At 52.0% G+C, this 22,515-nt stretch overlaps 1 protein-coding gene across 3 annotated transcripts in view; it reads right to left on the bottom strand.

The window, feature by feature from the left end:
• Positions 1-22,515, bottom strand: part of SIPA1L3 (signal induced proliferation associated 1 like 3) — a 111,087-nt gene that overhangs the window by 46,869 nt on the left and 41,703 nt on the right. For 2 of the 3 annotated variants that reach the window (XM_081200144.1, XM_081200143.1), the window contains exons 2-3: positions 7,213-8,913; positions 4,968-5,098 (exon numbers count right to left, since the gene is read on the bottom strand). In XM_081200144.1, coding sequence (XP_081056270.1) covers positions 4,968-5,098; positions 7,213-8,608 — 1,527 coding nt within the window. In that variant the 5' untranslated portion in view covers positions 8,609-8,913. Of the gene's footprint in view, positions 1-4,967; positions 5,099-7,212; positions 8,949-22,515 lie in introns of those variants that run through there. The other variant, XM_081200142.1, reaches the window with a different exon arrangement.

Raw genomic sequence — 22,515 nt, forward strand, 5'->3', positions numbered from 1 at the left:
TTTGTTTCCAATTCACTTTGCAAATTTCAAAGCTTTGCGAAAAGAGATTGAGAAACAGGATAGCTGGAAGAGGGGATGTTTGGGCTCCAGTTTTCAAATAGCAAGGTGGCTTCTTGTAGAGAAGACTGTTCACTTTCCCTAGATAATGGAAATATGTATCTTGAAAAGGGCAGTCAATTCAAACGGAGGGGTGGAAACCCTCGCAGATAAACGGTCTGGAGAGCTGCAGAACGGATTCGGAAGAGCATCTTGGAATCCACGCTTTTGCTCTGAGGTTGCAAAACAATCCAGAGCAAAGGACCCCTGGGAAGGCGGAGGGCCAGTCTACGAGCCCCATGGAGACCCTAGCCTCAGAGCAGTCAACGCCTGCTCTCTCCCCCCCCCCCGCCCTTTTATTCTCAAGGCCGCTGCTGGTCTGCTCCTCCTCTGGCTGAAGCAGGAAACACAGGCCCTGCGCTGAGTTGCAATGCCCTCTGCTGGGCTCTGGGGAGCTCCTCACAGCTCAGAGACAGGAGGCGAGAGCAATGGCTGCTTAGGACCCCAGGCCACGCTTGTGACCCCTCTTTTCAGAGCACAGCAGCACGTGGGGGTGGGAAGGGGCAACTGCTTTCCACAGGAAGTTGCCTTATATCAGTTCTCCCTTAGAAGATGTGGGACTTGCCCTCGCCGGAGGTTTTTAAGCAGAGGTCGGATGGCCCTCTGTCAGGGATGCTTTGGCTGTGATGCCTGCGGTGCAGGGGGTGGACTAGATGGCTCTGTGGGTCCCCTTCCAGCTCTCCAATTCTGAGGTTCTACGATCCGCCTATCTGCTGACATCATGGAGGTGAAGTCAGCCGATGAGAAGGGCTCCAGGCTCCAGGGATCGTGCTGGTGGGACTGACCTTTGCAAGCCAAAAAACTGAACCCTCTGCAATCCGCTTGTGAGCAGAGAGGAGATCAGGATCTGGCCTGCCCACCAGAAAAGGATCCATTCCCAATTGTTGCAGGAATTTATGTATAGGGTTTGGGGGGGTTGCCCCTCCAGCAGATATCATGCACATGCAGCCTACTACCAAGATCAGCACAATCACTTTTGTGACTTGTGATGTGTCCCCACAAAACACTTCATCATAGTTTCTTCCTATCTATTCAAAGGGCCTCTGCTGCACGATACCAAATGTAAGAATTCACTGACAAATGTATCTCTGTACTGGCTCACTGGGAAAACTTCAGAAATTCATATAGACATGTGAGCTCAGCTGCTCAGCAGCCCCTCTGCCTGAGTGATAATCCCTGGCATCCTGATACCTGAGTGCCAGACAGGTAGCCGTTCCAGAAACAACAAACCCAGATGAAGACAAAAGGGTGTGGTTAACTTGGCTGGGAAACAGGGAAATGTAAATACAGTGGTACTTCGGGTTAAGTACTTAATTCGTTCCAAAGGTCTGATCTTGACCTAAAACTGTTCTTAACCTGAAGCACCACTTTAGCTAATGGGGCCTCCTGCTGCCGCCGTGCCGCCAGAGCACAATTTCTGTTCGCATCCTGAAGCAAAGTTCTTAACCCGAGGTAATATTTCTGGGTTAGCAGAGTCTGTAACCTGAAGCGTATGTAACCTGAAGCATATGTAACCCGAGGTACCACAGTATCTCTTTTGTTACACTTGATGGGTGTTTGGTGGAGGGCAAGGGGAACCACGGGGCAGGGTCCAGGATGCTCAGATTACTGCCACCAGACCTCCCCTTTCATGATGTAACCGTGATGTATGAGTGATGTAGTTTGGGGGATGTAACATGGGGATTAGCAGCTAATAAAAGTTTGGGTTCTCTTTTGTTCGGGGCTTCCATCTTGTTCCACCTTGTGGCAGGTGGGAGTTCCGTTGCGACAGTCTTCAATAAAGACCAAGCCTACTGGCTGCTCTTTTGCTCTGGTATTCCTGGCTAGTGTCCTTGTTTTTTGTGCAAGGGAGCCCGTCCTTCCTGTTCTGGCCACAGCAGCTGGCATGGCAGAGGCTCATTGGGGCGGTGTGTGCCCTGGAGTAGACCAGGAGCACCCGAGAACATGCAGGCACCACCCGAAACTTTCCCCGAGTCAAGCAAAGCACTGCTTTTGAGCAGAAGACAGTAAGAAAGGATTCAGTTACACAACATCCAGGTTTCAAATGGAAGTTATTGAAGGGAAAGCGAAACTACTGAAGGCTGCATATAGCATACTGCTAGAATGGGAGACGAAAGATGAAGAGGTAAAATCAGTCATGATTAAATGGGCACAAGAGATAGGTCATAACATTATGTTGGAAGATTGGGAAAGGTTATGAAAAATTGACTTAAAATTTACAGATTGTTCTCTGTTGAAATAAAATTATATGAAGATGATGTATGACTCCAGTGCAGTTAGAAAAAATGTATAAAACCAGTTCAAATATGTGTTGGAAGTGTAAGGAAAAAAAGGGGACATTTTATCATATGTGGTGGGATTGTAATGAAATTAAAAAGTTTTGGGAAATGATATACAATGAATTGAAGAAAATGTTCCATTTAGCATTTGTTAAGAAATCTGAAGCATTTTTGTTAGGGATTGTAGGAAAAGACCTGCCAAGGAAACTGAAAAACATCTTCATGTATGCCACAACGGCGGTGAGAGTCTTAATAGCACAGGGATGGAAGAATGAGGAAACCCTGACTAAAGAACTATGGCAAGAGAAGCTGATGGACTATGCAGAATTGGCAAAATTGACTTATAAACTACGGGACAAGGATAACCGTGACTTCAAAGATGAATGGGAACCTTTTACAAAGTACTTAGAGAAACAACAAAGTGAACTTGACTCCTTGGCAGGTTTTGAATAAACAATAAACAACATTGACAATAACCAGTCAGATTTATGCAATTTTGTAAAATGCAGAGAACAGCATCTGTAGAGAAACCAGAGATTGGAGATGAGGGAAGTCAAGGGGGGAGGGGAGGGTGGGTTATTTTATGGGGGGGGGAGAATCAAGGATGATATGTATTAAGACAATATGTTTTGTTTAAATTCTTAATAAAAAATATTTTTTTTTAAAAAAGCACTGCTTTTGAGAAGGAGGTGCCGTTATCCGACACAAAGACACGCAGGGCTCAAGCCAAAGTGCAAAACCAGCCTTGGGCTTCTGAGGACCAGGCGCACAGCTCAGAGAGATGTTGGGGGCGGGCAGAGATTTGGGAGGCGGGGAGAAAGCCGCAAGGTGCTCTGCGGCCCAGCAGTGAGGGGTCTGTTCCCAGTAACCGAGAGGCAAACTGGCCACCCCCTTCGGCACACAACTTCTGTGGGACAGGGAGCCATACATTTCCCCTCCCTTGGTGGATCTGTGGCTTCTTCCACCCCACCCCCAGCTCAGTATTCCTCCCCCAAAACCCCACTGTCAGCCTCCAAGGGACTTAGGTTAGACTCTCGCTCCGCAGACATTTATGGAGGAAGCGGATGCACTGCATGAACCCTGGGAACTCGGTGGGACAGGACAAAGGCCAGCGGGAAAGGAGCTAAAAAGCCTGGGAAGGAAGTGGATCCAAGAAGAGGCCGGCTGATGGATCAGACCAGAGAGCCCTCAAGCCCAACGTCCTCCTCTCACAGCGGCCGGCCAGAGGGAAAATCAAGACGATTAAGAAAATTAAGAGGAGGGTGCTAGGGAAACTGAGAACACAACACCTCCAACAAGAATCAGCAGCAGACCCTCTAGCAGAAGCTCTGGGGAAGTCAATGCCAGGCAGGAACACAAGAACCGCAGAACTGTCAAGGTGTAAGGGGCGCCCAAAGGTCATCCAGTCCAACTCCCTGGAACGCAGGAGTCACAGCTAAAGAATCTCTGACAGAGGACCAACGTCTGCTTAGAAACCTGGAGGATGGATGGCGGCTAACAGATTGAGGTTGAATCCTGACAAGACAGATGTACTGTTCTTGGGGGACAGGGGGCGGGCTGGTGTGGGGGACTCCCTGGTCCTGAATGGGGCAACTGTGCCCCTGAAGGACCAGGTGTGCAGCCTGGGAGTCATTCTGGGCTCACAGCTGTCCATGGAGGCACAGGTCAATTCTGTGTCCAGAGCAGCTGTCTACCAGCTCCACCTGGTATGCAAGCTAAGGCCCCCCCTGCCCGCAGACTGTCTCGCCAGAGTGGTGCATGCTCTGGTTATCTCCCACTTGGACTACTGCAATGCGCTCTATGTGGGGCTACCTTTGAAGGTGACCCGGAAACTGCAAATAATCCAGAATGCGGCAGCTAGACTGGTGACTGGGAGCGGCCACTGAGACCATATAACACCAGTCCTGAAAGACCTACATTGGCTCCCAGTACGTTTCTGAGCACAATTCAAAGTGTTGGTGCTGACCTTGAAAGCCCTAAATGGCCGCGGCCCAGTATACCTGAAGGAGCGACTCCACCCCCATCGTTCTGCCCGGACACTGAGGTCCAGCTCCGAGGGCCTTCTGGCAGTTCCCTCCCTGAGAGAAGCAAAGCTACAGGGAACCAGGCAGAGGGCCTTCTCGGTAGTGGCACCCGCCCTCGGCGCTGTACCTCAAGTGTCCGGGCAGAACGATCCAGAGGTCCATTTGTAAACCAAAACAGGTTGTAACCCAAGGCGCGCTTTCGCCAATGGGGCCTCCCAAAAAAAAAATTTGTTCGTAATTCCCCCCCCAAATGGGTTGTAATCCAAAGAAAGGTTGCAAACTGGGAAACACACTTCCGGGTTTGACGTGTTTGTAATCCAAAATTTATGCAAACCAAGACGTATGCAAACCAAGGTACCACTGTATACTTGTCGCGACAAGCTTTTCCAGTTGGGTGAAAAGGCCTCTGCCGCAGGTTTCATAACAATGCCGGGTTTTTTAAAGCCCTTATCGTTAGATGTTTTTGTTTTCTAAACTATCTTTAAGCTGTTCTTCTGTGAACTGCCTTGAGACGCACGCGGAAGGCGAAATGTAGAGGAACAAAGCAGCCGCCATAGCAGCAACCAACCTCACTGGTTCGGAAGATGATCCTGTACTGGTACTGAGGCCCGTGCTCTCGGTGGTCCTCCAGCTTCTCTCGCCGGATGCTGACGGCCACCGGGCCTAGCTTCTCGTCCACCCCAAAGTAGTTGGCATGCTCTGCAGAGAGAAAGAGAGGGAGGGAGGGGGCCATTTGGGGATTCATCCAGAACAGCAGCAGAAGCTCCCTGTCTCAAGACACACACAGCATTCTGGAAACATGGGAGGCAAACTTTGGCTGAGCCCAGCAGTGCCCAAATTGGGGAGTACCACCCCCTGGGGTGCTTTGGGATTACCTAGTGGGGTGCTAAGAGGCAAGGAGGTGATTGAGGGGGAGCAGAGGAGGCTGAACCCTCCATGTGCATGGATCACTTGTTCCTGCCTTGCAGCGGGCTGGACTAGAAGACCTCTGGGGTCCCCTCCAACTCTGCAATTCTAGGACGAAACACTGGCCTCGCTTTATATTTGAAGTTCTCCTGCTCTCGTTGCTTTCAAACCTATTTCCTTTGTGCTTATGATGCCGAGTTCTCACAAGAGAGCCAGTCGCTGGTAATAGCGGTTGATTAACTTATTAATTAGTTATTGTGCATCTGTGGCAGGTGAAGGTTTATGTTTATGTTTGGCAAGTAGCTATAAATCAAGATTTCACGCTATGAATTTTCCCCCCACCCTTATGCTTTTTGTAGGAATGTCTAACAATATTTTTCATGCAATACTCTTTAGCTAAGAATATCAGATCAGATCATAGTTTAAAAACGTCTGCCATAGTCCAAAGTTAATTCCATTTTCACTGCGTGTTCCTCCTTCTTGCATACTGGGCCAAGTGAATTGTTGCGAGAGCAAGCTACAGTCCAGCAATGTCGTTGGGATCATAGAACTGTAGCTTTGGAAGGCACCCTGGGGGTCATCTAGTCCAACCCCCTGGCCTTGCGTTGTGGCAATCGTAACCTAGATTTAAGGTGCCGGTTGCCACCTAGCTTATATATCTGAATTTCTAACACTGCTGTCAGGGATTCTTAAAGAGAGCCATCCAAATTTTGCTTAAAAACCTCCAAGGAAGGAGAGTCCCTTGCCTTCCAAGGTCACAGAACTCTAGAGCTATCGAGGAAATAAACAACTATCTGACTTTTAGAAGACATCCAAAGGCAGCCTTGTATAGGGAAGTTTTTCCATGTTTCACTGTGCTTATAGTTTTTAATCTGTTGGAAGCTGCTCAGAGAGGCTGGGATAACCCACCCAGATGGGCAGCATATCAATAAACAATTATTATTATTATTATTATTATTAACCCCAAGGGTCATCTAGTCCAACCCCCTGGAGAAGAGACCCCGTTGTACCTGGCTTCTATATCTGCCTTTCCAACATTGCGCATAAATACATCATAAATCCACTTTTAGAAGACATTTTTCTTTTTTCCTTTCTCCTCCTGTGATGAGGCTGCATTTTAATTTTACTGTTTCAATGTTTTAATGTTGTATTTTAATCTTGTTTTTAAGTTGTATCCATTCAACTTGTTTTTATTATTGCTTGATAGCTGCCCTGAGCTCGGCCTTAGCTGGGGAGGGCGGTGTATAAATAAAAGTTGTTGTTGTTATTATTATTATTATTATGAAGGCCACCCTGTATAGGGAAATCTTTAATGTTTTACAATTTTTAATGTGCTGGAAGCCACTCAGAGTGGTTGGGATGGGCAGGGTATAAATAATAAAATTTATTATTATTATTATTATTATTATTATTATTATTATTATTATTATTATTATCATCATCATTATTATCATCATTATTATCATTATTATCATCATTATTATCATCATCATCATTATTCCAACTAAGCCCAAGGAAGAACTTCCTTGCGGCAAGAGCTGTTTGAGAGTGGGACTGACTACCTCGGAAGGTGGTGGTCTACCTTCACTGGAGGTTTTCCAAGCAGAGGTTGGCTGGCCATCCGTCAGGGATTCTTTCGCTGAGATTCCTGCATTGCAGGGGGTTGGACTAGATGGCCCCTGGGTGCCCCTTCCAGCCCTACAATTCTGGGCTCCACCTACTGAGCAATTGATTGCCTTTTGCCAGGAGTTATTATCATCCAATAAAGAAGCTCATCATCATCATCATCATCATCATCCAATAAAGAAGCTAAGCAAATTCCTGTGCAATGTCCGGTTGCCACAGGGTCAGCGCAAGATCCTCCCTCCTGGCCCACCCTGCCAGGGCAACCCCAGAGCGGCGCCCACCTTTGCCGCAGAAGTGCTCCTGGTAGTAGCGGGCGCCCAGGTCGACGTGCTCAATGCTGTAGTGCTTCAGCCGTGCCACGTTGCGCTGCATCTCCTTGGGCACCTCCAGGACGGAGACGCTGGCGTTGGTGCAGCACGGGGCGGGGGACGCCTCTGCCAGGCAGCCCCCTGTGGCCTCGCCGCCAGGGGAGCCGAGAGAGGCGGGCGAGGCCCGCGAGAAGCTGACGTCGCGCTCGCGCTCCCCGCCCACCTCGTTGCGGAAGTGCGGGCAGCTGAGCAGGAGCCCGTTGCTGCGGCTGTCCCCGGGGTCGTGCCCCAGGTGCTCTTTGAAGTTCGGGTCCTCGGAGCCGAGGAAGGGGGCCGCCGCAGGCTCCGGGGGGCCGCAGGCCCGCGAGGCGGAGGAGACGGCCGAAGCGGCCGAGGCCCCCGTGGCGGTGTTCCTCCTTTGCGCCACGTAGGCACGCCGCGCCACCACCTCGTTGAGGTCGAAGAGCATGCTCTGGACGTCGTAGTGCGCGAATCTCTTCTGGCACAGCCAGGGCCGCCCGCCTGCGTCCTCGGGGTCCGGAGGGCCACCCTTGCCGCCTTCGGGGTCCCCCCGGCCGCTCCGCAGCTTCCGGAAGATGGAGTCCCCGCCGCCCGCATCACCCCGGGGTCCTTTCTTGCGGGACTTCTCCTTGGGCTGCAGGGGGAACTCGTCCGCGCCCAGGAGGGAGAGCGCCTGTTGCTCGCTCCGCGCCTCGGCTTTGCTGCTGCCCCGCGCCGCACGGAAAGACCCCGCCTGCTCCTTCCGCCGCGCCGCCTTCCCACTGCGGAACTCATCCAGCATTTCGTAGAAGCTTTGCTCCGAGACGCCTTGAACGTCGATGGAGGAGGTGCTCCCGTACTCCCGGAAAATGGGCAGCTTGGCCCCAGCCCCCCGGGGCTCAAACGCCTCTTGCGGGTCGCACTCACTGAGCGTGACCTCGCTGCTGCTCCGGTTCCGCAGGGGCAGGAAGCCCCGGGCCGGGGACCGCGGCCAGCCGTCAGGGAACTCTGCGTCCTTAGAGCGCCGGCGGGCCAGGCGCTGGAAGCCCCGGGACGTCCCGGCGAAGGTGGCCCCATTCTGGAAGCCGCGGGAGCCTGTGGTTGGCGTCTCCAGGTCTCTCGAAGTGCTGCTGGCAGCAGTGGCGGGATCTTTCAGCCCTTCTCTCTTTGGGGGCCAGTCGGCGATCCTGGCCCGCACACCCATTTTGGGCATGGCCGGGGTGGCCGTTGCCGGCCGCGAGGAAACGGGCGCCTCCGCTTGCGCGGCACAGCCATTCTGGGCCCAGAACCCCGGGGAGTAATAGTCGCCGCCTTTCAATCCGGGGCCCCCCACGTCGCCGCTTTCGTGAACAGGCCGGTACGATGTCATAGTCCAAGGGAAGCGAGGACTGCGACTCCCTGTTCGAAGGGGCCACTCATCCCCATCGGGGAACGCAGACGTCAGCCGTGACTGGGGGGCAAGGCGCCACGGGACGCCAGCCCGCGAGAGCCTCCCTCGGGGCTCCCTGCTGGGGGACCGGCCCCTGCGGCCATCGCACTGGCGAGCAATCCTCAAGGCGCCCCGGCATTTGCAGGAGGAGGCAGCTGGGGAGGAGGGCTGTCAGAGCTTCTTCCGGCAAACCCCAGGCTAATCCGGCGACGTTAACCGTGGGAACGTTTCACTCTGGGCCATCCCTGCAGGAGAGGAGGGAAGGAAAGAAAGAGAGGTTAGCGAGGGAGCCCCTGCTCATGTCACCGGCAGCTTCAGATTCACAGAAAGATAGAATTGTGGGGTTGGAAGGGCCCCCTAAGGGCCATCTAGCCAAACCCCATACATTGCAGGAAACACAGGTCAAGAATCCCTGACAGGCAGCCATCCAACCTCTGCGTACAAGCCTCTGGTGAAGGAGAGTCAATCACATAATAATAATAATAATAATAATAATAATAATAATAATAATAATAATTTATTTATACCCCGCCCATCTGGCTGGGCTTCCCCAGCCACTCTGGGCGGCTTCCATCAAAATATTAAAATACCGTAATACATCAAACATTAAAAGCTTCCCTAAACAGGGCTGCCTTCAGATGTCTTCTAAAAGTCTGGTAGTTGTTCTTCTCTTTGACATCTGGTGGGAGGGCGTTCCACAGGATGGGTGCCACCACCAAGAAGGCCCTCTGCCTGGTTCCCTGTAACTTAGCTTCTCGCAATGAGGGAACCACCAGAAGGCCCCCGGTGCTGGACCTCAGTGTCCAGGCAGAACGATGGGGGTGGAGACGCTCCTTCAGATATACTGGACCGAGGCCCTTTAGGGCTTTAAAGGTCAGCAGCAACACTTTGAATTGTGCTCGGAAACACAAGGATGTCCGCCCTTCGGTCAAACAGATCCTATCCTCAGAAAGCTCTTCCTCATGTTTAGTTGGAGTCACACGCTGGCAAGCTCAAACTCCACGACCACGAGGGACTCGCAACTCCACCCCACCCCTTCACTGTTCCCAGCAACACAGCCTCAGGAGAATTCCAGACAGAGTGTGGGCGGCCGCAGCTCCAAAGGACGTTTGAGCATTTTCCTGCTCTTTGCAGTTGAGTCAGTAGATGCCATTGTCCACAGATGCCGGATGAATCCAGCAGCATCACGCCATCTCAGAAACCCTATTGAGGCACCTGAAATACGTCCCAACCATTTCACGCACTCTCCTAAGAATGTAAGGCAAGGATTTGCTGGATTGGGCCCAAGGGGGCCCATTGAGTCCAGCACGCTGTTCTCACAGCAGCCAACCAGATGCCCCACTATCCCCGTGGATAGATAGATAAAACTTTATTCGCATTAGCCAATGGCCATAGCAACAGTAAAACATTACAGTATACGCAAAAAAAGGGAATTTGATATAAGAGCACAATTTAAAGTCCTGCATCAGCCGTCAGTTGGTGGCCCTTATTCTAATTGCCCCTGCTACGAACCTAGCAACCTTTGCTGTTATGTGCTCATTTTGATCTGATAGAAGAAAGGACATTGTGGCAGTGGCTGAGCGCCCTGGGATGGTTAGTACGAGTGGGGTGATGATTTCGTTCCTCAGGTCTTTGTAGAGAGTGCAAGACAGGAGGACGTGTGCCGCTGTTACGGTGCTACCGTCTCCACATGGGCAAAGACGTTTCTCAGGCAGGATCTTTTGGAATCGACCCTCGAGTACCGCAAGATGGCAAAACATCCAGTCTTGCAAGTGTGAAAGCACGTCTGTATTCTGGGATAAGAAGTTTGTGCAGATATGGGGCCAGAGAATCAAAACGGAGAGGTGGAAAATGACCGTACCAAGGGCAGAATTTCTTTATCAGGTTGTTCTGATGCGCGGTATCTTTTAGACGTTGACCGATTAGACTGTTTGCTTTAGTAGGGCCCATAGTGAGTAGGTGTTGTGGGGCCTATCCCCGTGGATCTAGGGGCAGTTCACAACATAAAAAGCCCCCCCCCCGTGAATGTGCCTGGGAGAGTTTGTGGGGCTGGCAGCATCAGGGGCTGGAGTCCCCTGCAAAGCCTTGGACTGAAACCACAAGCCCAGCCTGCAGAGGAAAGCAGTAAGTTGGCACTTCACACAGAGTCAGGCTTTTGGTCCTCTAAGCTCGGGGTAGCCTACACTGCCTGACATCAATAGTCCTCCTGGGAATCTTCCCCCCACCTAGAGATGCTGTCACCAAATGTACGCTACAACAGCAGCAAGAATACTTATCGCAAAGTATTGGAAGACACAAGACCTACCCACTTTGGAAGAATGGCAGATGAAGCTGATTGACTGTATGGGACTGGCAGAAATGACTGGCAGAATCCGTGACCAGGGAGAAGAGTCGGCAGAAGAAGACTGGAAAAAATTTAAGGACTATTTACAAAAATATTGTAAAATTGAGGAATGTTGAATGATGTTGGATTGAAATTAAGTGGTTTCAAGCTGTAATTATGATAAAATGACTTTCTTTTTGTAAGTAAGAATTTAAAGTTATAACAATTTAAGATGTTGGAGAGAAAAAAAGGTGTTTCTTTTTTCTTTCTTTTTAAGCTGTAATGCTTTGAGATAAGGATTTGCTGTATAAACAATTCAAACTGGGTATACAAGAAGGGGAGGTATGAGGAGGTCAGGGAAATAAGTTATAAGAAAATAAGTTGTGAAGTTTATGTGTTTTTAATATTTTTTATGTTTGTTTTTTCTTTTCGTTTGTAAAAAATTGGAAACTCTAATAAATATCTTTTTTTTTTTAAAAAAAAAGAGATGCTGTCACCAAACGCCGCCCCTTCCCCATGAGCAAGACGATAAAGGAAAGGATACATTCACGCAGTTCCTAGTTAAACTGTGGAACTCCCTGCCGCAGGAACCTGGATGGCTTTGAAAAAGGACTAGGCAAATTCACGGGGGAGGAGAGGGCTGCTACTACTACTACTACTAATAATAATAATAATAATTTTTTATTTATACCCCGCCCTTCCCGGTTCAGAAAACCGGGCTCAGGGCGGCTAACAACAAACACTTAATTGATGCAACAAAAAACAGCATAAAACATGAATAACAATAAATTCAGAATTCAAAAATCAATGTAGGGGGGGAAATCCATCCAATAAACATTAAATGATCACCAGGGCTAGCTGGCTAAATTAGTCCTATTTGGGCCGGCCAGGAGACCAGGGGAAAACTAGCTGTGGGATCCCAGAACGGGTAATCTTCATAAAAAAGGGGAGGGGGAGGGAAGGAAGGGGAGTAAAAGATCAGGCTAAGTTCAAATTGAAAGCCAGGCGGAATAGCTCTGTCTTACAGGCCCTGCAGAAGGAGGTTAAATCCTGCAGGACCCTGGTCTCATGGGACAGAGCATTCCACCAGATCGGAGCCACCACTGAGAAGGCCCTGGCCCTGGTGGAGGATAGTCTGACTTCCTTAGGGCCCGGGACCTCTAGACTATGGTTATTCATGGGGCATACCAGGAGAGGCAGTCCCGTAAATACTGCTTGCATGTTTCCCCACAAGAGACAACTGTTCAGCCCCTGTGAGAACAGGAGCTTATGCTAGATGGGCTATTGGGCTGATGCAGCAAGATCTACTTAGGTTCTTTAAGGGGTGTGTGGAGCTACATCCTTTGCCCGTGTCCTGCCTGCAACCTTCGGGGGACACCTTTCCCGCAAAGCAAATCCTCAGCTGCACCCCTTCTGCACCCCTGCCTCACTTTCCCGTACAGACACAAGCTGCTCTTTAGAAATATCAGGCTGGGAATGTGCAGCCCACGTTCCTCAGCCCAGCAGGTGGTGAAAGAGGCTTCTACCCAGAGGATGGTTTTCTCACCCAGGAGACACAGATCTGTACTTTCACAGCCTGCCACCAACCTGCTGGGGGGGGGGGGATGGCAGGAGGTCTCACAGAGCCAAACCCCCAGCCCTGTGCTGGGGTGTGTTTGTGCTCCTCTTAATTCTATTTCCCCAGCCCCCCTCAAATGCCAGGTGGTGTCTCCGGTGATGGCAGCAGCCTCCTCTTAGAGGGCAGGGCTGGCAAGGAGGCTCCCCACCCCACAAAAGCCCATTTGTCTGGCTCTGGGAACAGGGCACCGCTACCCTCCTTGACAACCTCACCATGTCTTCCTTGGCTCAGGTGCCCAGGGCCCTGCGAAGCGGAGGCAGCTTGGGTGATGTCACCCTCGCAGGTGGGGAGTTTCCTTCTGTGGCACGGGGATGCCCCGAGGCCACGTAGAGGCGGCCTTCAACCAGCTTCCCTCTCGGCCTGCTGGGGCTTGCTGGGTTCAACAAGGGCTGAAGCAGCTCTTCTGCCACATTGGCCCAGGCAAGCAGCATCCTAAGTAGAGCCTGCAGGATGAGGCCACATCTAGTCCAGGGGCCAAACAGTAGCCTGTGATCAGAAACATTGTTCTGCCTCTGCAGCTGTAGGCAGCAGAGTTATTATCATGGCTAGCAGACATTGATAGACTTGTCTTCCATAAATTGGTCTAGTCCTATTTTATAGCGACCTATGTTGGTGGCGGGACGCGGGTGGCGCTATGGGTTAAACCACAGAGCCTAGGGCTTGCCAATCAGAAGGTCGGCGGTTCGAATCCCCGCGACGGGGTGAGCTCCCGTTGCTCGGTCCCTGCTCCTGCCAACCTAGCAGTTCGAAAGCACATCAAAAGTGCAAATAGATAAATAGGTACCACTCCAGCGGGAAGGTAAACGGCATTTCCGTGCGCTGCTCTGGTTCGCCAGAAGCGGCTTAGTCATGCTGGCCACGTGACCCGGAAGCTGTATGCTGGCTCCCTCGGCCAATAAAGCGAGATGAGAGCCGCAACCCCAGAGTCGGCCACGACTGGACCTAATGGTCAGGGGTCCCTTTACCTTTTATGTTGGTGGCCTTATCATGGCTGGCAGCCATCAGCAGCCCTCTCCCCCATGAACTTGTCTGATCTTATTTTCAAGTTATCCAAGTTAGTGGCCATCGCTGCCTCCTGTGGCAAGGAGTTCCAGAGTCTGGCCTGCACACACACACACACTTTATTTAATCCGTCCTGACTCTCCCAACATTCAGCTTCGTGGGATGCCTACGGTTCTGGCGTTATGAGAGAGGAAGAAAACCTTTCCCCTTTCTGCACCATTTTATAATGTTACCTCTTCCTTGCCTCTTCTCTGAAGGCCAGAGAGGGTCAAATATCCACAAAGAAGGGGAAGTTCACTGCCTAAGCAGGAAGCGCCCTTGCAGTTCCAAAGAGGCTGCCTCTACTCCACAACGGCCCCGCCTGCCTCTTTGGAGAAAACCTGACCAGCTTCCAAGCTGCATATTTGTCAAGGGCGCAGTGCTCTGAGCGAACAACCCTGGGCTGCCGGAAGTTCAGGTCCCACAAGCCACTTCAGTCCAATTCAATAGCTTTATTGTTCTAGCCCAAGGCCATGACAACTTCGTAGCAATAGTATTGATGAAATAATGCAGAAGAGACATCCACGAGACAAACCGACACCCGGGCATGAGAGAAAGAAGATACCAGAAGCAGCAGCGAGTTTAAATTACAAATTAGACCTCCAGAGCACCAAAAAACAGCTTACAGAGATTTTATCTACCGTATTTTTCGGACTATTGGACGCACCGGTCCATAGGACGCACCTAGATTGGGGGGGGGAAATAAAGGCAAAAAAAATTTATCCCCCCCCCCGCCAGGCGCGGGGCTGGGGCGGGGAAGCCCGAGCTTCCCCCACCCCCAGAACGGGACCCAGAGCCATGCTTTGGCATCGCTCTGGGAACTTGCGGGGCTGGGGGAGGAGGAAGCCTTCCGCCAGCCTCCAAACCATGTCGGGAGACAGCGGGATGGCGCGCTGCGCCTCTCCCGCTGTCCCCCGAGCTTGTGGGGCTGGCGGTGGGGCTCTCCTGAAGCCGGGAGGTTGTGGGGATGGTGGGGGGGGGGGAGAAGCAGGCTTGCTTCTCCCTCCCCCAGCCTCCCGATCAGGTCGGGGAAAAGCGGGATAGCGGAGCGCCGCCATCCCGCTTTCCCCCGACCTGATCGGGAGGTTGTGGGGATGTGGGGGGGGGGAGAAGCAGGCTTGCTTCTCCCTCCCCCAGCCTCCCGATCAGGTCGGGGAAAAGCGGGATAGCGGAGCGCCGCCATCCCGCTTTCCCCCAACCTGATCTGGAGGTTGTGGGGATGTGGGGGGGGGAGAAGCAGGCTTGCTTCTCCCCCCGCCAGCCTCCCGATCAGGTCGGGGAAAAGCGGGATAGCGGAGCGCCGCCATCCCGCTTTTCCACGACCTGATCTGGAGGTTGTGGGGCTGGTGGGGGGGAGAAGCAGGCTTGCTTCTCCCTCCCCCAGCCTCCCGATCAGGTCGGGGAAAAGCGGGATAGCGGAGCGCCGCCATCCCGCTTTTCCACGACCTGATCTGGAGGTTGTGGGGCTGGTGGGGGGGAGAAGCAGGCTTGCTTCTCCCTTCCCCAGCCTCCCGATCAGGTTGGGGAAAAGCGGGATAGCGGAGCGCCGCCATCCCGCTTTTCCACGACCTGATCTGGAGGTTGTGGGGCTGGTGGGGGGGAGAAGCAGGCTTGCTTCTCCCTCCCCCAGCCTCCCGATCAGGTCGGGGGAAAGCGGGATAGCGGAGCGCCGCCATCCCGCTTTTCCCCGACCTGATCTGGAGGTTGTGGGGCTGGTGGGGGGGAGAAGCAGGCTTGCTTCTCCCTCCCCCAGCCTCCCGATCAGGTCGGGGAAAAGCGGGATAGCGGAGCGCCGCCATCCCGCTTTTCCACGACCTGATCTGGAGGTTGTGGGGCTGGTGGGGGGGAGAAGCAGGCTTGCTTCTCCCTCCCCCAGCCTCCCGATCAGGTCGGGGAAAAGCGGGATAGCGGAGCGCCGCCATCCCGCTTTTCCACGACCTGATCTGGAGGTTGTGGGGCTGGTGGGGGGGAGAAGCAGGCTTGCTTCTCCCTCCCCCAGCCTCCCGATCAGGTCGGGGGAAAGCGGGATAGCGGAGCGCCGCCATCCCGCTTTTCCCCGACCTGATCTGGAGGTTGTGGGGCTGGTGGGGGGGAGAAGCAGGCTTGCTTCTCCCTCCCCCAGCCTCCCGATCAGGTCGGGGAAAAGCGGGATAGCGGAGCGCCGCCATCCCGCTTTTCCACGACCTGATCTGGAGGTTGTGGGGATGTGGGGGGGGAGAAGCAGGCTTGCTTCTCCCCCCGCCAGCCTCCCGATCAGGTCGGGGAAAAGCGGGATAGCGGAGCGCCGCCATCCCGCTTTTCCACGACCTGATCTGGAGGTTGTGGGGCTGGTGGGGGGGAGAAGCAGGCTTGCTTCTCCCCCCGCCAGCCTCCAGATCAGGTCGGGGAATAGCGGGGTGGCGGCTCTGCGCCTCCCCGCTGTCCCCAGCTTTTGGGTGCAGGCTGCTGCCCGCAAGCCTTCGAGCCCGCGGGACATCCCGCCGGGCTTGCAAGACTTGGGATAGCTTCCTGAAGCCTGGAGAGCGAGAGGGGTCGGTGCGCACGGACCCCTCTCGCTCTCCAGGCTTCAGCAAAAGCCTGCATTCGCACCATAGGACGCACACACATTTCCCCTTCATTTTTGGAGGGGAAAAAGTGCGTCCTATAGTGCGAAAAATACGGTAACTCATTTTTCCTGGACCTTTTCTTGCGGTCAATGCATGCACCACAAAGCTATTATCATCTCTCAGAAGGAAGTGAACTGTTTCAGCAGGGTAAACCTGCTTTCCTTTGCAGGCAAAGGTTCCCGAAAGCGATCTCTTGGGTCTCCATATAAGGGGCAGGCGAACAGGTGGCAAGAGGTGTCTTCCACCTGAGGCTGACCACAAACTCAAAAGCCTGCCTGTGCGATGGACTGTGTTGCAGGGGCCAACACAAGCCGCGTGCGAACGCTCTGCACAAAGCTGGGAGCCACGAGGTCTTGGAACCCCGTTCAAAGGAGAGCCTCCCTGCTTGAGAGACGCAGCAGGAGCCTGTAGGCCAGGGGTTCCCAGCATGGTGCGCTGCAGATGTGCTCGGGCAACAAGTCCCATCAGCCCCTGCCCGCAGGACAAGATGCTCAGGGATGATGGAAACTGAAGCATAGCGACATCTGCAGGGCAATGCCTTCATGATAAAGTTCTAATTCTGGTAGGGTAAAGCCCCCCCCCCCCCCGGTCTATAATTATTTGATGTTTGATTCTTGGTTTCCTTCCATTCCAAATAAATCTAGCGATCTCTTTCCTCCAGCTTTTAAAGCATTGCATTCCTCCCAATATTGGAATGGTTTGGAACAGGAAAATCATTTTTGGTAGAATGTTCATTTTGACTACATTCATACCTCGGGTTACAGACGCTTCAGGTTGCGTTTTTTTGGGTTGCGGACCACCGAAACCTGGAAGTACCGGAACGGTTTACTTCCGGGTTTCAGCGGTTGTGCATGCGCAGAAGCACTAAAAACATGTTCCGCTTCCTGTCGAGTCTGTCGGCTGTTGAGTCCCGAGCACCCACGCAACACTTTGGGTGCAGTTCATGGTGGGAAAGCAGTCTCTAAGGAAACTCAATCCATCATAGTTAGAGGGTAGTGCTAATGACACCAAGGTTGCAGGTTAAATCCCATATTTCTGCGTTGCAGGGGGTTGGACTAGATGACCCATTAGGTCCCTTCCAACGATTTTAAGATTGTATGTTGTGCCACAGATGCCCATCAGGGGAACCTCCGGTGCAAGCAGCCACTCAAGACACCCACACCCACGCCGGGGCTCACCCTACGAAGCCTTCGCAGGACCCTCTTCTGGGGACAAGGGAAACGGCTTGCTAGGAGGCCAGCGGCACCCTGGGAAACAGCTTTAACCGAAGCGACCCTGGCGGGAGGGAGAGAGGGAGGCGGGCAGCCGAGATAATTCAAGGCGACAACCTTCATGCAGAATCATCCCCGGCTGCTGATCTGTTTGCGGCCGCCCCACAAAGAAAATTGCAGTGTCTGATTTCATTTGGGGGAATCGCGGGAGTTGTTAACCCCAAAGCCTCCTCAGGCACGGCAGGACTCGGCAGGAAAGCACATCTGCTCTCCCCCCCCCCCCAAGAAAAAATACAGCAACGGGAGGATTCCTCAGCCTGCCTCTGCCGGGAGGGAGCAAGCAGCCCAGCTCTGGGCCTCGCTCTGTGGCCTGCATGCCTCATTTTGCACCTGGCCACCTGCCACCTGCGACCAGGTGAAGATGCTCAGATCCCAGGTTGTCCCCTGACGTCTCCACCATCTGGAGGTGCATCCTGGGAATCCTTGGACCTGGACTGTTTTCTCACACTCAGACCACATCCTGTGGAATTCTATCTGTTGGATTTTATCTGAATTTCAGGGACCAAAAGGCGTATTGAAAAATACAAGTTTCAAGCCGTCTGTCCCAAAAATGGCAACTCGGTGCTCCATTTTGGCGAAGGTAACCCTGGTACGACAAGGCTGTATATTGTCTCCCTGCTTATTTAACTTATATGCAGAATTCATCATGTGAAAGGCTGGGCTGGATGAATCCGTAGCCAGAATTAAGATTGTCGGAAGAATTATCAACAACCTCAGATATGCAGATGACACAACAATAATGGCAGAAAGTTAGGAGGAGTTAAAGAACCCTTTAATGAGGGTGAAAGAGGAGAGTGCAAAATATGGTCTGAAGCTCAACATCAAAAAAACGAAGATCATGGCCACTGGGCCCATCAGCTCCTGGCAAATAGAAGGGGAAGAAATGGAGGCAGTGAGAGATTTTACTTTCTTGGGCTCCATGATCACTGCAGATGGTGACAGCAGTCACAAAATGAAAACACGCCTGCTTCTTGGGAGAAAAGCAATGACAAACCTAGACAGCATCTTAAAAAGCAGAGACATCACCTTGCCAACAAAGGCCTGTATAGTTAAAGCTATGGTTTTCCCAGTAGTGATATATGGAAGTGAGAGCTGAACCATAAAAAAGGCTGATTGCCAAAGAATTGATGCTTTTGAATTATGGTGCTGGAGGAGACTCTTGAGAGTCCCATGGACTGCAAGAAGATAAAACCGATCCATTCTGAAGGAAATCAGCCCTGAGTGCTCCCTGGAAGGACAGATCCTGAAGCTGAGGCTCCAAGACTTTGGCCACCTCATGAGAAGAGAAGACTCCCTGGAAAAGACCCTGATGTTGGGAAAGATGGAGGGCACAAGGAGAAGGGGACGACAGAGGATGAGATGGTTGGACAGTGTTCTCGAAGCTACCAGCATGAGTTTGACCAAACTGTGGGAGGCAGTGGAAGACAGGAGTGCCTGGCGTGCTCTGGTCCAGGGGGTCACAAAGAGGTGGACACAACTAAACGACTAAACAACAACAACCCCGGTTTGGTGGACAGTAACCATTTGGTGTCGTACATCCAAGCTTCTAGCACTGCTTTCCCCCCATCCCTGAAATCCATCTGCCTTAGACAGCTTCTGCTGCATGCTGAAGACATGCCTCCAGACCCCTCTGACCACAGACAGCGAAGGCGTTTCCTTTTTTAGGGTTAGTCGATTATGTGCTGCTTCTGCCCAGAAGCACTTTACCTGCTTTTACAGTTGCATGCAAACGGTTCTGCTTCTTTAATTTGCTTATAATTGCACGGCCACAATGCCGTCACCCGCGCTGGGACCTTCCAGAGAAGGGCGGGTAAGAAACCCTGCAAATAATAAACCATTCAGCAAGAGTCATGCCGGGACGAAACGGTTGTTGTGGAGACCTTCTTAGCTTTGCATAGCAATGCCCCAGGCCACGCCTCTCGCATTCCAGATTTTGGGCCAGGGCTTGCATTTTCCCCTACAGTTATGTGCACCCAAATGTGCACGGGGTGGAGGTGGGGAGAAGAGACATGAGATGACAAAGCGTTGTGCCCCCACGACAAATCTGCCAGTCTTCTCAAGGTGCCACAACAAGACGGTTTGATGATCTCAAAAAGGCACCTGCTTCACAGGCCCAGGCCTAACTCCTTTGGCCAGCCAGTCGCTGGGAACTCAGCCAGCTTTGGGAAAATTCAATCACAGTCGCTTCTGGTCTCTGACATGCGTTAAGGAGTGGAAGAGCGCATGTCAGCACACCAACAAGGTGGCATCAGCAATTCAAATGCTGGCAACCACCACGTAGCTTAGGGCTGACTCATAGTACTGCCCGAGCTCTGCTTAAAAACCTCCATCAAAGGCACCCTTTGCTAGCCAAGCCACCTGTGCTAGTTGCCCTCCTCAGATTAAAGGCTTGCCGCAAGAAACATGGGGCTCTTGGGATCACCTTTCTCTTTTGGCATGGCTTTGGAGAACGCACACAACAAGGTCCATTTGAAGCACACCCCAGGAGGAAATAACAATAACAATAATTTATTATTTCCCCAGTGGTTTCCCAAGCCACTCTGGGTGGCTTCCAACAAAATATTAAGAATACAGTGGTACCTCAGGTTAAGTACTTAATTCATTCTGGAGGTCCGTACTTAACCTGAAACTGTTCTTAACCTGAAGCACCACTTTAGCTAATGGGGCCTCCTGCTGCTGCTGCGCGGTTTCTGTTCCCATCCTGAAGCAAAGTTCTTAACCCGAGGTAGTATTTCTGGGTTAGCGGAGTCTGTAGCCTGAAGCGTATGTAACCTGAAGCGTATGTAACCCAAGGTACCATTGTACAATAAAACATCAGACATTAAAAACTTCCCTAAACAGGGCTGCCTGCCTTAACCCCCCCAAACCTGGAGACCTGCCCAAGAAAAAACAGGGTGGTGGGCTTATCCAAAGGCCTTGGGCAAGGAGAAGAGGGAAGAGAGGGCTGCAAAGCTGGCCATGGAGGACTCGGGCAAGGATGGATCGCCTACTGAAAATGCTCGCCAGGGTTGATTTTTCTGGCAGAACGAAAGGATGGAGGGAGCATCCATTTAAGCAATTCTTCAAACAATGACCCTTGCAGCGGAAGGGAGAGAACAGGTGCCCCCCCCCCAGCCACGGAGTCAGATGGCCAAGAAGCAGCAGCAGCAGCAATGCCTGGAACCAGAACACGGAAATATGCAAGCTTTCTCCACAGGCAATTAAAACAGGCTGAATTAATCAGGAAAGTGTAGGAAATGGCTCTGTCTTTCAGAGAGGGACTCACAGGCAGGCCAGGCCTCAGAGGGGAAGGGGGTGGGACTCAAGGAATGGACAAATATACAATGGCCTCTCCAAGTCAAAAGTTCACAGCCCAGAAGCCAAAGGCCCTGAACTAAGGACTGGGTGAGCATTTGGGCTTCATTAGCCCAAAGGCAGCGGCTGCCCCCTTGCAAGCCGGACACAGCCGGACAACCTGGGGACTTGAAGGTATACAGTGGTACCTCAGGTTATAGACGCTTCAGGTTACAGATGCTTCAGGTTACAGACTCCACTAACCCAGAAATAGTACCTCGGGTTAAGAACTTTGCTTCAGGATGAGAACAGAAATTGTGCCGCAGCAGCGGGAGGCCCCATTAGCTAAAGTGGTGCTTCAGGTTAAGAACAGTTTCAGGTTAAGAACGGACCTCCGGAACAAATTAAGTTCTTAACCCGAGGTACCACTGTATCTGGAATTTTCTAATCTGATCGTGATCTGTGCAGGAGGCACGTGCGCAACCTGCAGCAGCACATCTGCACATGCGCAGGTTGCGATTTGGCACTTCTGCGCATGTGCAAAGCATGATTTAGCGTTTCTGCGCATGTGCGAGCCCCAAAACCTGGAAGTAACCCGTTCCGGTACTTCCAGGTTCGGCGCAGTGCGCAATCCGAAAACGCGTAACCTGAAGCGTCTGTAACCCAAGGTATGGCTGTACAGGCATGCATTGCAATACGTCGGACGTGCTGTTCTTTGACAAGCACCATGAGATGAGGGCTTTCAAAGGCTTCCCCTGCAGCAAGGAGAGTTTCCCGGATTTCTTAAAGAAATCAGCGAAGTGGCAGGTCTTCTGGCTTGCTGGAAGAGTTTGCAAAACAACAACAATAGCCCAATTCCACAGCCGCTGCAGTTTCCTTGCACCTCACTATGTTGAGATGAAGATGATTTATTACTTGCCCTTCACCCAAGGGTCCCCAGATGGGGTCGCAAAGATTTAAAACAAAACATTAATTGCTTTTTTTAAAAAAAAAAAAACACACTTTGCAGTTGCAAAAAAACCCAAAGTAACACCTAATAAGAAGCGACAAAAGCTCATACCATTGCTTATATCAGATTTAGATTTCCAATCTTTCTGTGTTAGAAGCCTTCGAGTTTGTTTTCTCAAAGGAGATTACTTTCCCCCGCCACCCACACAAGTATGCTGCATTTAGGCTCACAAATGCAACTCGCTTGCAAACCTGCATATTATTCCTCATTGCAGGGGGTCAGGCTAGATGGCCCCTGGGGTCCCTTGGGTGAGCAGCGATGGCCACCGACCTGGCTGGCTATAAAAGATGATGAGAAGATGGCTGTCAATGCCTACTAGCTAAGAAGGCTGAGCCGCAGCCTCCAGGTTCTGAATCCCAGTTGCGGGAAACCAGAGGAAGGGAGAGCGTTGTTCTCGCACTCGGACCCTGCTTGCAGATTTCCCATAATGGGCATCTGGACTGCCACTGCGAGAACAGGATGCTGGACTCGATGGGCCCGTGGCTGGACCAAGCAGGCTCTTCTTTTGCTCTTAATAAATCCCCCTGACCTCTTATAGACCTTTTTCACGAAAGGGGAAATGAACTTGGTAAATCCGGATTTGAAAATTGAAAAAAAAAAAGTATTAGCTTATAGAATGTTGTTGTTTAGTCGTGTCCGCCTCTTCATGACCCCTGGACCAGAGCACGCCAGGCACTCCTGTCTTCCACTGCCTCCCGCAGTTTGG

The sequence above is a fragment of the Podarcis bocagei genome (genome assembly GCF_964188305.1).
Source record: "Podarcis bocagei genome assembly, chromosome: 7".
Lineage (NCBI taxonomy): Eukaryota > Metazoa > Chordata > Lepidosauria > Squamata > Lacertidae > Podarcis > Podarcis bocagei.